Here is a 13,904-nt window from a genome sequence, read left to right as displayed (position 1 = left end):
TACATATCCTAGAGGATTTATGCAGATATTCTAAATCTACACTAATATAACTGGTGCCAAGTTTTTGTCCCATTCTTACATTCTTTTGACATTTTTATGCTATTAAAAGATATTAAAATCCTTTTATAAAGAATTAGCATGACCTAAAATTCTTTTTAATCTATTCAGTGTTCCTTTGTACTTCATGTAATTCATACTGAATTAACTCAGAGAATAAAAAGAAACGCAGCAATAAATTAATTTGAAAGTTACAGATGATTTTAGATAACATTATCATTAACTATAATACAGAGTCTCAGTCATCTATTTATACAGCAGGCATACGATTTTAATTCTTATACTAGTATGGAATCTGATTGTGTTTTGACAGCAGAAGCAGCATATAAAAAGCCATCTAACTGATAATAATAGTAATTTTCCATTTACGAAAGCAAAGAAGTAGTTAGGGTAGTCAAACAATGACTTGAATTACATAGCTAGTGGATGCATGTTTAGCAAATGAAACCTTTTTAAACATTGTGAATAATTCCAGAAAGAGTTTTTGTATATGTATTGTCAGAATGAAGAAGGGAACTGTAGGTTTGGCTTTAAAGGGGTAGTAAATATATATACTTGTAAGGCGCCTGTAGCACAATGTAAAAATAATCCCACTTTATGCAGCCTATCAGTAGAAGAGTTTGCATCATAAATTACTGGATTTTAGAATAAAAAGATTTAATAATAATAATAATTTTGAAAATGTTAAAATCACATGTTAAAGTAAAACAGGCTTAAGAATAAACTGGAAATTTTAGAATGGGGAAAGGATTTTTCAGCATGACACTTCTGAGCCTTTGGTTTCAATTAGAATCAATGTATGTTTGCTGAATGTATGTTTTATGTTCTTAAGCAATTGACGAAGACACATGATGAACAAGTAATCTCTTTATTGATCTTCTCCTTACAACCAAGCAAGCAGCAAAAGGCACGCAGGCCTTTTATAGAGTCCTGAACCCAGACAGTGTCAGCCAATAGGAAGCTGGCTGTTTTCGCGCCTTGCGCATGTGCACAAGGCTGGCGACAGCCAGTCTGGTCCCGGGCAGCTTTTGGTCTGCCCGGGACCATTTGTAACATTTCTGAGCCTGCTGAATGATTCAGCAGGCTCAGGACACAACACCCCTCCCCATAGATAAAACAATATACCTTATGATGTAACAGCACAGGTGCATGTGTTCAAGGGACTGGGGGTTAGTGGACATCACAATAGTCTGCACACAGGCAGAACACTCTTACATTAATACTTCTTATAAAAGAAATACAACAAATAATAATTTGAAGGTAACACTCTTTCACTGAGTTCTTACTCTACATCTTGTTTAAGGACCAGTAAGGTTCCCTTAGAATTGACAGAAACCTCACATAGTCCTCAAGATGTTTAGGTGGGCCCTTAGCCTGCTGTGACCTTCTGATGGCCGGTGAGTGTGCATGACCTGCCAGCTCACCTGACAGGCTAGGCAGACCAGGACTTTGATGCCCCAAAGACCCAGATGACCCACCCAGCTGCTGACTGGCTGGACCCTCTAAGTTCAAGCCAGAGTTCCTTGGAGGGGTGGAAGTCCCCAAGTCCACAATGGATTCCTCTTGGGAACACTGTCCCTCGAGCCCAAGGCCAACAGCTAGAGTGGCCTGAGTGGCGGAAGTGCCCCAGTACTCCATAGCCCCCATGTACGTGCCAGAGGTGCCAGAGTCAGGATCCGCCTCCATGGCAAACCCCCTTCCTGGAGACTTCTTTTTTGGGGCAATAACTGAACTGCATGAGTGCCCCATGTGAAATTCCCTGTTTGGAGCAATAACTGATGTGCGGGATGACCCCCATTCCGGGGAATTCCTGTTTGGGGCACTTGCGGAACCCTGAGATGACCCCCTAACAGCCTCAGCAGCAGCAGTCTCATCAGCAGTCTCATCAGCTGAGACACTACTAGAATCGGGAAACTATGAACCAGAATGCATATTATGGTCCTCCTTCCCCCCCCCAGAGCAGAGCCAGGAGCGGAAGTATTGCTATGAAGCCTCCAGCGCAGTTGGTCGATATGTCTGCGGATGACACGTCCATCATCCAAGGCCACTTCGTATGACAGCGGTCCAGAGACCTTGCATACCACTGCTGTGACTCAGAGATGTCCAGGTCCATAGTTCCTAGCCCAAACTGGATCGCCCACCTGAAGTCTCCTAGGTGCCCACGTCTGTGACACTTGTGAAGCCACCCGGTCTGGATGCAACCTGTCCAGTTTGGTGATGAGGCGGCGACCCCAGCGGAGTTCTGCTGGGCTCTTTCCTGTGGCTGTGCAAGGTGTGGTGCAGTGTGCAAGAAGGAAATCTACTAACCTGTGATGCCAGTTACCATAAGTCAGTTTCTTAAGAGCATCTTTGGTAGTGCACACCATCCTCTCTGCTTGGCCGTTGGAAGATGGGTGGAAGGGAGCAGACGTCGCATGCCGGATCAAGTTGGCTTGAAGAAAAGCCTGGAACTCAAAAGAGGTAAATTGGGGCCATTATCTGAAACCAGGACATCTGGAAGTCCATGTGAGGCGAAAATTCATCTCAAAACCTGGATGGTCCTGGCAGTAGTAGTGGAGGAAACAGGAACAACCTCTAGCCACTTGGAATGGCTGTCAATGAGGAGAAGGAAGAATTGCCCCTGAAAGGGCCCAGCGTAATCTATATGTACCCTTGACCACGGGGTTTGTGTTTCCTCCCACATATGTACAGGGGCCTGTGGCATTTCAGGCCTTGACTGTTGGCACACTTGGCAACCATGAACCTAGGCCTCGATGTCTTTATCGACTCCAGGTCACCAGAGATGGCTGCGTGCAAGCGCTTTCATCCTTACTATTCCTGGATGTCCCTCATGCAGAGAGAGGAAGACTCTAGACCTCAATGAGGCTGGGATGACTATCCTACTACCCCATAACAGGCACCCTTTGAACGTAGAAAGCTCATGCTTCCTTTGCCAGAAGCTTCGAAACTCCGTATTTGGACACGTGTCAGGCCATCCTGACAAGACCCATGTCAGCACGCATGTGAGCGTGTGATCAGTGGCAGTTTCTGCAGCCACGTCCCTAGCATTGAGGGGAGATTCAGGCAACTCCTGAATGGAAAGAATGTTAATAGCAGGAGCAGGATCTGCCTCTATTTGTTTGAGAGGTAATCTGCTGAGGCCGTCTGCATGGCCCATCTCTTTTCCAGGTTTGTGAATGAGTGTATAATCATATGCTGACAGGAAAATGGACCATCTCAGCATACGTGGAGAAATAATGTGTGGTGTCTGTTTGTTGGTTGTAAACCAACCCAGCAGAGGCTTATGATCTGTATAGACCGTGAAGTGGCGGCCATATAAGAAATCATGGAATTTCTTTATGCCAGCCACTATGGCCAAGGCTTCTCTGCCAATCTGAGCATAATTACGCTCTGCAGATGACAGAGTCCTTGAATAGTATGCTACAGGGACTTGTGTCCCATCAGCCTTCAGGTGGCTAAGTACTGCTCCCACCCCATAAGGAGATGCATCACATGCGATGCACACAGGCAGTTGCTCATTGAAATGTGCTAATACAGCATTTGAAGAGAGCAAGGCCTTAACCTCATTAAAACTCCTTTCATAGACTTTAGTCCACTGCCATGGAGTCTGCTTGTCTAAGAGCCGGTGTAACGGCTCTGCCACTGCAGCCTTATGTGGGAGAAATGTGTGATAGAAATTTAAGAGCCCCAAGAAAGCTTGCAGCTCACTCTTGGACTTGGGACTTGGGGCCTGCTGAATCGCTTGAAGCTTGGATTTAGCAGGGTGGATGCCTTGAGCATCAATCCTGAAGCCTAAGAAGTCAGTGGAAGTGATTCCTATTTTGCATTTGTCTTGCTTCAATTTAAGGCCTGCTTGGCGAAAATGAAGCAAAACAGCCCTGGGGCCACATTAACCCCAAACTGTACTCTTTTAACCTTAAAGGCCCCTCTATGTGTTTGGGCCTCTGCAGTTGCCTCATCAACAGGTAGCTGTTGATAGGCCTGTGCCAAATCAAGTTTCGTAAAATGGTGCCCCCCTTTGAGGGAGGCCAGAATGTGGCTTACCACAGGCACTGGATATGCGTGCTGTTGCAACGCTTTATTCAGTGTGCACTTATAGTCTGCGCATATGCAGACTTCTTCATTAGCCTTTAAAGGCGTTACAATGGGGGTTTCTCATGGACTAGAGTCCACAGGTTCTAAGATGCCCTGCTGAAGCAGCTTGTCCAGCTCTGCATCTATCTTGCTTTTGAGGGCAAAAGGCATCCTTCTAGGCTTGATCCTGATGGGCGTGATAGTTGGGTCTAAACGTAATGCAATGGGAGGCCCCTTGTAGGAGCCAAACTCTGAGCTAAACACATCAGCAAACTCCTTGCAGACTTCTGCAAGGCCCATAGTTTGCAAGCTGTGAAGCCCAGTCACTTGGATCCCAAGGGCCTTGAACCAATTGAGTCCAATAAGACTCGTGTGTTCACCCCCAACTACCACCACATCTAGGAATCCCTCAAAAGTCTTACGCTGCACTTTGAGCATAGCCTCCCCTTTCACACTGACTTTGGAATTCTGGAAGTCAGTGAGGATTAAATTTGATGGCCTGAATTTGACTCGAAGACCACTACTGTTGCAAATCCTTTTGAAGGTGTCAAGTGAAATAATTGATAGAGCGGACCCTGTGTCCAACTCCATTAATAAGGGAACCCCTTGCAACTTCATATCAATGCGAAGTTTTTTCTTAAGGGGCTTGTGTGTCCCTGTCCTCAGAATACTTCTGCGCGATGTGCAGAAACCCACCCTGTGTTGGCTTGGGACCCTGGTACCTTTCTGAAGCAATTCTTCCCGAGGTTGGACCTTCTGGCAACCCAAACAGACGGAGGCAATGTGGCCTTGCCTGCCACATGCCCAGCAAATGGCGGAGCGGAATCTGCAGTCAGCTTGCTTGTGGTGTCCTCCGCACCCGAAGCATTGAGGAGATGCTGGGGCCTTGTCTGGATGCCCCTTCGGCCTTCTTTCTGCTGGCTGGTGAAGTCTTTCCACCTCCTCTTCAGGATCCGCTTCTGAATCTTCTCAAGCGTCCTCTTGATGGATGGTCATGGTGGCTGGAGGGTTCCTGGTGAGCCGCAAAGCCTTCACAGCATTGTCTGCTGCTTCCTCAGCTGCAACCTCTCTTAAAGCATCTTGAAACGATACTTCTTCTTTCGCAAAAATCTTCTGTTGCAGTTCTCTACTACGTAGGCCACACACGAAACGATCTCGCAACCTCTCTTCCAGGTCCTTGAACTCACAAGGCCTGGCCGCTTGTCTTAAGGCAGCGATGAAGTCCGCAGCAGATTCACCCGGCCTCTGGTCTCTGTGCTCGAACGCGTGCCTCCAAGCGATGACAGACAATTTAGGCTGGAAATGTTCCTTCAGCATCTTCTTCAAGTCAGCGTACGTTACTGACTCCAGAAGTGCAGGGGCCACCAGATTTTCAGCAATGTCGAATGCTTCCTGGCCACAGGCGCACAGAAGAGTTGCCACTTTCAGGCCGTCTTCCCTGATTTGATTCACTGTAAAATAGTTCTTCACCCTTGCTACGTACGAATTCCATCTCTCTGGGTGGGAGACATCAAAGTCCGTCAAGCGGCCAATTTTCGACATCGAAAACCTTTATGGCCTTCGCTAATTGCCTCCCTGCAAGCTAGTATTTGGGGAAAGGGTCCTTTTGCCGAGCTCACCTCCAGCGATGCTGTACTGGCAGGCTGAGTCGCGAATGCAGGATGCTGTTTTCCCAGTCTTCAGGACCTTCTTGGTGAGTCCTATTTGTTTCTTTTGCTTGCAGGGATCCCACCTTCATCGCCAGTTTTATGTATTTGGTTCTTAAGCAATTGACGAAGACACATGATGAACAAGTAATCTCTTTATTGATCTTCTTCTTACAACCAAGCAAGCAGCAAAAGGCACGCAGGCCTTTTACAGAGTCCTGAACCCGGACAGTGTCAGCCAATAGGAAGCTGGCTGTTTTCGTGCCTTGCGCATGTGCACAAGGCTGGCGATAGCCAGTCTGGTCCCGGATAGCTTTTGGTCTGCCCGGGACCATTTGCAACATTTCTGAGCCTGCTGAATGCTCAGGACACAACAGTATGTATGTAGTCCAGTACACACAGTGAAGTAAATGTCAATCACTTCCAGGCAAAGCGGGAATATTCTCATCCTTTGATTGCTTTTTTATAAACTGGTATAGACTAATGTTATTGCCTAAATTATTGAATAGCAGTATTTTGTATTTGAGTTTCCATGGATCAAAAATAAAGAAAACAGGAGAAAACAAAAGTCTCCTATCGTGTTTACAAAAGACTATTCTGCTGAACTGATAGCAGGTCAACTGACTTCTAATGAATTTATTTTTTCTGAAACTTTTTTTTTTCTGATCACACACAGCTTTTAGAATGACTGAAGTGATGCAAAGAAAAGCTTTTAAATCTGAAGATTTAAATCAAAGATCTGATACTTTCAATTTGAGAAGAGAAAGGCAGCTGAAAAGCCTTGTGATTCATTCTATAAAACAAAAATGATATAACCTTAAAGCTCTTATTTAAAAAAAAAATTTCAACTGATATGAAAAATGATTTTAAAACCAGCAAACATCTTTAGGATAAAATTACCTGTTCACATGGTTTTTGTCAAATAAACAATTCATATATTATAAATATTTATTTCATTGCTAAGATCAATTTTCATGGAAAAAAGAAACAAATTTCCCTTTTTCTAGCTATGTTTGTTTATTCATGGATTTGGGAAAATTTGGGGGGGGGAATTAAAAACTTTTAAGTATAAATGAAAGACAATCTGCAACTTTCTTCTGTGATGATCATTCAATTTGAGATGTTCCTGGCTGTGCAGTTTATTATCTGATTTTATTTGGAACACTGATGCAAAGTTATTAACAGTGACTATGGCATGAAAACAACAAGCAATGTTGCCTTCAGTTATCCTTCCTGCCCAATTTGGTTTTGTAAAAACTCACTAAGTGCTAGGTAACATTAAAGTACTGACATCACAGGGATAGATTACTACTTTACTGTATATGGTAAATTAACACATTGCTCAGAGCTAGTATTTCTTAGTAGTAGCCCCCATTTAATGAAGGAGTCTTCCCCAAGAGACCATTTGGTAACATCATAAACATATTAAGAAAGACTTTTCCAAAATATTTTTGGAAGTTAGTGTTTCTTGAACTTTCAGTTGGTTGTTCATATTTTATTATTTTTTTACTATTGTTTATAGTTTTAATTGCATTGTCTAGTTTTAATGTCTTATTATTATATGATAAACCTGTTATAAGATTCAGTGGTTTCAATAAACATTTCATAAAAATTAAAATCAGTAGTATGGATAGTGATCTTGGATTCAGAAAAAAACACCTGATTGCTTCAGAAGAGGCATCTGAAAAAATTCTTGCCTAAATAGTATTTCTACTTTTCTTATTAACTGGATTAACAGTAATAATCCACATTCTTTCCATGACTAAAAATGGACTTGTCTCTTCGTCTGCCAAGATATCTCAGTGCTTATTTCCTCTTATTTTTAATTTGATTATTTTTTTTTAGAAATTCACTGTATCCTATAAAACAGACATGTCAAACACAAGGCCCAGGGGCCAGATGCGGCCCGCGAAGTGGTTTCATGTGGCCCACGAAGCCATCCTGGAAACAGTGAGGGAACAGCCCCTGTGCCTTGGCCCTGGCCCAGGCTGGCCCGGAGCCAATGTACAATTTTGTGGTGGCCATCTATGCTGAAATGCATTCAGTCTTAGCTCCACAAGGCCATCTGGAAACAGCGAGGAACCAGCCCCTGCTGCATCAGCCCTGCCCCCTGGGTGCATACTGAGGAGGTGTCACCCTTTATGAGGAATGAAGAAATGCACCATCGCCTGGAAGTGGCCAGCAAATGACCCTCACCTACTTCATATATCTGGCTTGATGGGCTCTGCCCTGGTCCCACCTCCTTCTGCCAGAGACCCTCAGATCTGTCCCACTCCTGCCCAGGCCCCCACAGGCACTCTTGACGCAAATGATGTAGAGCTGGCCACGCCTACCCAGTAGGTCACACCCACTCCAGCCACGCCCACCCAGTAGGCCACCCCCCCCGAGGACAACCTCAATGCTGATGCAGCCCTCAATGAAATTGAGTTTGACACCCCTGCTATAAAATGATAAAACCTTGCTTTTCATATATTTGTGATCCTTTCAAATATCCATTAAGTTCATTCAAAACCTCAATTTCTTAACAGATACTTTGGAATTACCATATTACTTAGTTGTGAACAAGTGTTGAGGTAGTATAACACCGTGCCTTCTTCAACCAAGTACCTTTAAGGCATTTTGACCTGAACTTCTCATTCCTAGTCATGAAATATTCCTATTGGTACAGTTTGTGGTTTACAGTAACTGGAGGATATCCTCTGAAGAAAGTATGTTGGGCATGGAAAAAGCAAATCACATTTATAAATATTGTACTTTTTGTGTTTTTTTTTTACAGATAGTAATTTTATTCTTGCCAATGCTCAGGTGGCTAAAGGATTCCCTATTGTTTACTGTTCCGATGGCTTCTGTGAGCTTTCTGGATTTGCACGAACCGAAGTCATGCAGAAGAGCTGCAGCTGTAAATTTTTATATGGTCCTGAAACAAATGAGCAAATGATTCTCCAAATTGAAAAGTCACTGGAAGAAAAAATAGAATTCAAAGGAGAGATCATGTTTTATAAAAAGAACAGTGAGTATTATTTTATTAAATAGTGCTTACATGGGTAGAAATTTAGAAGAGAAATGGTGCTGGCATTAAATCATGTTTTGAAATAATTAGCTATTTCATTCAGTTAGAGCAGTAGTTCCCAACCTTTTCTATACCTCGCATCCCTAGATATATTCTGATAGCTTCTGATATATTCTCGCACTCCTTACAAAAGTTCAAAATAACAACAACAAATTATGCATATACACTATAATTTTAAAAACCAAAGTTTTCGCACCCCCTGGAATATCATCTTGCACCCCTGGTTGGGAACCCCTGAGTTAGAGCTAACTGAGAGTCAAGATATCATCATATAAATACACTGGTATATTTTTGATATTTTGATTATTCATATGTAGCATTTTTGAGAAATAAATAACATTACAATTAAAGTGATAAGTTAATTTTACTACTAATGTTCTTACCTAGCCATGAAAATATGAGATAGATAAGAAAAATATATATCATCACTGTCCCTGGCTCTATTAATGATCCTTTACAAATAGTACTATATATCATTTACCAAAGAGACTTAAATGTATTTAATGGATTATTGCTGAAGAATTCAAAATACTGAAACAAAGTAATAATTTTTTAATTATTATTTTAAATCTTGGACTGGTGCAACGTTGACTCTTATAATTGACAGCCTTGATTGTATGCCTTTGCTGAATAATATGTTATTAGGAAATGTAGTAAGCCTAGAAGATAGTGCACATAAATATATTTATGCATTTGTGTATAATATATTCAAAAAGATAATTTAGCACTCTTTTATGACTTTTCTAACCTAGCAGGATAGAATCTTGGTTTGAATTTAATCTTTTGCCAGTTTTAAACCAAACTTTTTTAATAAGATAATGCTAGTTTGGAAGTTATATTTCAATCCAACTGGATTCTGTCAGATTAGGGAAGATTGTATAATACTTACTATGCTTCAGATTCATATTTTTTATCTTCCTGAGTCTTGTGATAATGATAATCTGCAACTTAACATCAATAGCTTTCATCACCGAGCAGATGGAATATATATAATAAGCTGGTTGGTCTTAAGGCAGTGTGGCAAACCTATGGCACGGGTGCCAGAGGCGGCACTCAGAGCCCTCTCTATGGGCACACGCGCCGTCGCCCCAGTCCTAGGCCTTCAGCTGGGTTTTATAAAACCTTTTCGCTTTAGGCCTCCGCCGCCGTGTGCAAAAAAAAAAAAAAAGGTTCAATCAGTCAATTTCAACTTCTCGCGGGAAAAAAAAGATCTTGCAAAGTTGGAATTGATTGATTGAATTTTTTAGTCCCACCCAGTCTGCCGTTACCACCGCAGCCACGTCCACCCAATGGGCCACACCCAGCCAATGAGCCACACCCACCCGGCACTCGACGATGCATAAGTGGATTTTGGGTTTCAGTTTGGGAACTCGGTCTCTAAAAGGTTCGCCATCACTGTCTTTAGGTATATCAAAATTAATTTTAAAAGAACTTAAAATGACACTTTTCTCAAAACTAAATTAATAACAGTTAAACCTACAGTACATATTGGCAATTTCAAAATATAAAAATCATTTTCCTCAATAGAAGAGAGATATTTTCCCATCCTCAGTTCTTGTCTACTGTTCTGGGAGTGTATGACCAATTTCTTTTTGTCTCTCTAATTTCTCTCAACGTTTTCCTTTTCTCTCACTAATGTCTCTTGAATAATTCCAGAGGGCAGGCCTGAAATGTTTGGCCCTTGGTGAGTTTTTTTTTTTAAAAAGCAAATTAAACCTTGTGTTACATTAAACACAATTTGGCTCTTATTTTTATATGGAAAATATTAAAAAATACAGTTTTGGAATTCAGCAATTTGTCACTTATTTTCAGTGGCAATCTTGCGGGTTGAAAATAGAAATGTAGATTGTGGGTTCACTGCCTCTACCCTACCCTCACTCAAATTTTGGTACAAATTTCAATATAGTATGATGCAATATCTATTTGTCTCCAATATTCCTTTTCCCTGTCTAGTTCAAGAAAAAAATAATCCTTTGTCTTACTTGATGTATTTATTTTCATGCATTAGAGAAGAAAGATCATGTGTATATGGCTTAGATATTTTTTTAATTTTTTAAAACACATTCTTAACATAGAAAATTAATATAATAAAGCCATTATTATATGAAAAATATTTAGATTCCCCCCCAAAAGAAAACGAAATTTAAAAAGTCAACCTGAATCAAGGTAAGAATATAATCCAAGAAAGAAAAGATTATATTATATGTTATACTTACACATAGTCACTACTCAAAATATTATTGTACAAAATCTGAGATAGTAGCACATATTGCTGCATCCTTTGATTAGTAGAAAATACTTCCTTTTCCAAAAAAGATAGATATTTACAACAACCATTCCCTACCATCTGGAATAAAATCACATGTCTAATTTCTCAATATGATTCTTTTAGCTTACAACCATAATTGCAAATAAACAGTTTAGATTCCAAAACCTTAGTATATAGTTCAACACCATATTACATTTTTATCATTTAAATTTTTTCTTATCAATCTGCCTAAATACACTACATATATTAAAACTACTTATATAGTACCCCCCCCCCAAAAAAAAACCACCAAATTGCTTATTCGGAAAGCTGGATTTAACATTCTAAACCTTCAGACTTATTTTAGCTTCAGTTATAGGCTGAAATAAAAATTTACCCAGTAGAACTCCTGTTTGGTCTAACTTAAAAATTATTATTCAGTAATAGTAAATTTTGACAGTATTGTAACCAGTGTTGCAAGATATACTGTATTTGGAAACTATGTTGTGCATAGCTTTGTGTGCTTACCCATGAAAAAAAATACACTAAAAATCTTATGAAATAAAAATAACTAGTAATGTTTGAGAAGGGATAAATTAGACTTTGTATAATATTATTGATTTATGATAACTTAGCTTTTGTCGAAACAATGTTTAAACCTTTGGTAGAATTTTAAATTTGATTTATCTCAAAATGTTTCTGGGCAGTTTATTTAACTTCAGATTTTCTTATTTGCAATTTATTATCTCTTTGGGGTTAGTTTTAAATTTCTTCTTTATTAAAAATGTTGAGATAACCTGTGACCAGCAACCTATCTTTAGCAGTTAAAGAAATAATATATTTGAATTATTTAAACTTATTATTATTTTAATTATTTCTTTATTCTTTGAAATAACAATCCTGAATATTGTTTCCTATAGACCAATACCAGGTTGTTTTATAAAAAGTGTGAATGCAGTTAGGTTCACCTTATAAAAATATAAATATAAATATATAAATATCCCTAAGAAAGTAACTTCAAATATCCCTTAAAAAGTCACGTCAACAAACACACCAGAGATAAACAGAAAAGCACCCCAGACTGCAGCTGTCAAAAAAGGAAGGCGAGCAGTGGTGAGATTCAGCTGGTTCACACCACTTCGGCAGAACCAGTAGCTACTTTTTTGTTGCCTAGGCCCACAATGGACTTTCAGAAGCGGCATCCACACAGAGAACCGGTTCTTCACATATTTGAATCCCACCACTGAAGGCAAGTGTTTGTAATAGGAGATTCTATCCTCAAAGGAATGGAATCATCCATTCTGCAGACCAGACATAAAATCTAGGGAGGTATGTTGTCTCCTTGGAGCAAAAATCAAAGATGTGGCTGAGAACCTAACCAAAATAATTAGGCCTATTGATTACTACCCTTTCCTTCTCCACCACATTGGGACAAAGGACACAACAAAGAACCTGAGTACAATACTGAGAGATTACAAACAACTAGACAATAAAGTTAAGAAGCTAGGAGCACAAGTGGTGTTCGCATCCATAATCCCAATGAAAGGCCAACAACCATTGAGGAAAAAAAGAATTCTAGAAATAAACCATTGGCTAAAGGATTGATGTCACCAAGCAAACTTTGGTTTCCTGGATCATGGACTGCATTTCCTACACGAAGGACTCTTGGTGGCAGGGCTGCACCTCATGAAAACAGGGAAAAATGAACTTGAAAAAAGACTGACCCAACTCATCAGGAGGGCTTTAAACTAAAATTGAGGGGGAAGGATGACCAATCTTTAGAATCTCTAGAACCCAAAATCAATCATAAATCCCAAGAAAACAAATCAAACAATGAGGTAGGCAGAGACGAGAAAAAAGAAAAACCCAAATAACAATCCGTAGATGCAGAAAGTGTTTGGAAAAAATTCAGAGAAGAGCAACTAAGATGACCAAAGGCCTGGAGACTAAAACATACAAAGAATGGCTGTGGGACTTGGGTTTGGCTATTCTAAAGAAAAGAAGAAATAGGGGAGACAGGATAGCAGTATTCCCATATCTGAGGGGCTACCACAAAAAAGAGGGGGTCACATTATTCACCAAAGCACCAGAGACAAGACAAGAAACAATGGTTGGAAACAATGATCAAAGAGTGAAGCTGGACTAGAAGACTTCCAAGTCTCTTCCAGTTCTATTCTATTCTATTCTATTCTATTCTATTCTATTCTATTCTATTCTATTCTATTCTATTCTATTCTATTCTACACAGAGAGATAAATTGGGCATCTCAGAGAAAGCTTGTAAAAGTCTTGCAAAGTTTGCCTTGATGTAAGAAATTCAGTTAGGATGCTTGAGCGCTTGAGGTTTAGGCTTGATTTACTACTGTCATATTTTAGCCTGAAATTCAAATATATTTTCAAATTCTTCACTTAAGAAGGCATCAAGAATTATGGACTCTTCATATGTTGAGCAAGAACCACTGAACTATATTTTTCAGAGATCCTGGAGCACAGGGGAACTACCAGAGGACTGGAAAAGAGCTGATGTAGTTCCCATCATCAAAAAAGGAAAAAAAATGGACCAAGGAAATTACAGACCTATCAGCCTGACCTGGGAAGATCCTGGGAAGATCCTGGGAAGATCCTGGAAAAGATAATCAAACAACGAATCAACGAACACCTAGAGGCAAACAAAGTCATTACTAAAAGCCAACATGGGTTTGTCAAAAATAGATCATGCCAGACAAATCTTATTGCATTCTTTGACCAAGTGACAAAATTAGTGGATGAGAGGAATGCTGTGGATATAATTTACTTGGACTTCAGTAAGG

The 13,904-nt window shown here is 40.2% G+C and overlaps 1 protein-coding gene across 1 annotated transcript in view; it reads left to right on the top strand.

Annotated features, from left to right (window-relative positions):
- The window catches only part of KCNH8 (potassium voltage-gated channel subfamily H member 8), a 189,003-nt gene that overhangs the window by 71,647 nt on the left and 103,452 nt on the right, over nucleotides 1-13,904 (top strand). The window contains exon 2 of the mRNA XM_015810734.1: nucleotides 8,554-8,787. Coding sequence (XP_015666220.1) covers nucleotides 8,554-8,787 — 234 coding nt within the window. The remainder of the gene's footprint in view (nucleotides 1-8,553; nucleotides 8,788-13,904) is intronic.

This window comes from Protobothrops mucrosquamatus, unplaced genomic scaffold (assembly GCF_001527695.2).
Source record: "Protobothrops mucrosquamatus isolate PMUCROS unplaced genomic scaffold, P.Mucros_1.0 scaffold18, whole genome shotgun sequence".
Lineage (NCBI taxonomy): Eukaryota > Metazoa > Chordata > Lepidosauria > Squamata > Viperidae > Protobothrops > Protobothrops mucrosquamatus.
The sequence above is the reverse complement of the archived record's forward strand: the minus strand, read 5'-3'. Positions and strand labels throughout refer to the sequence as shown.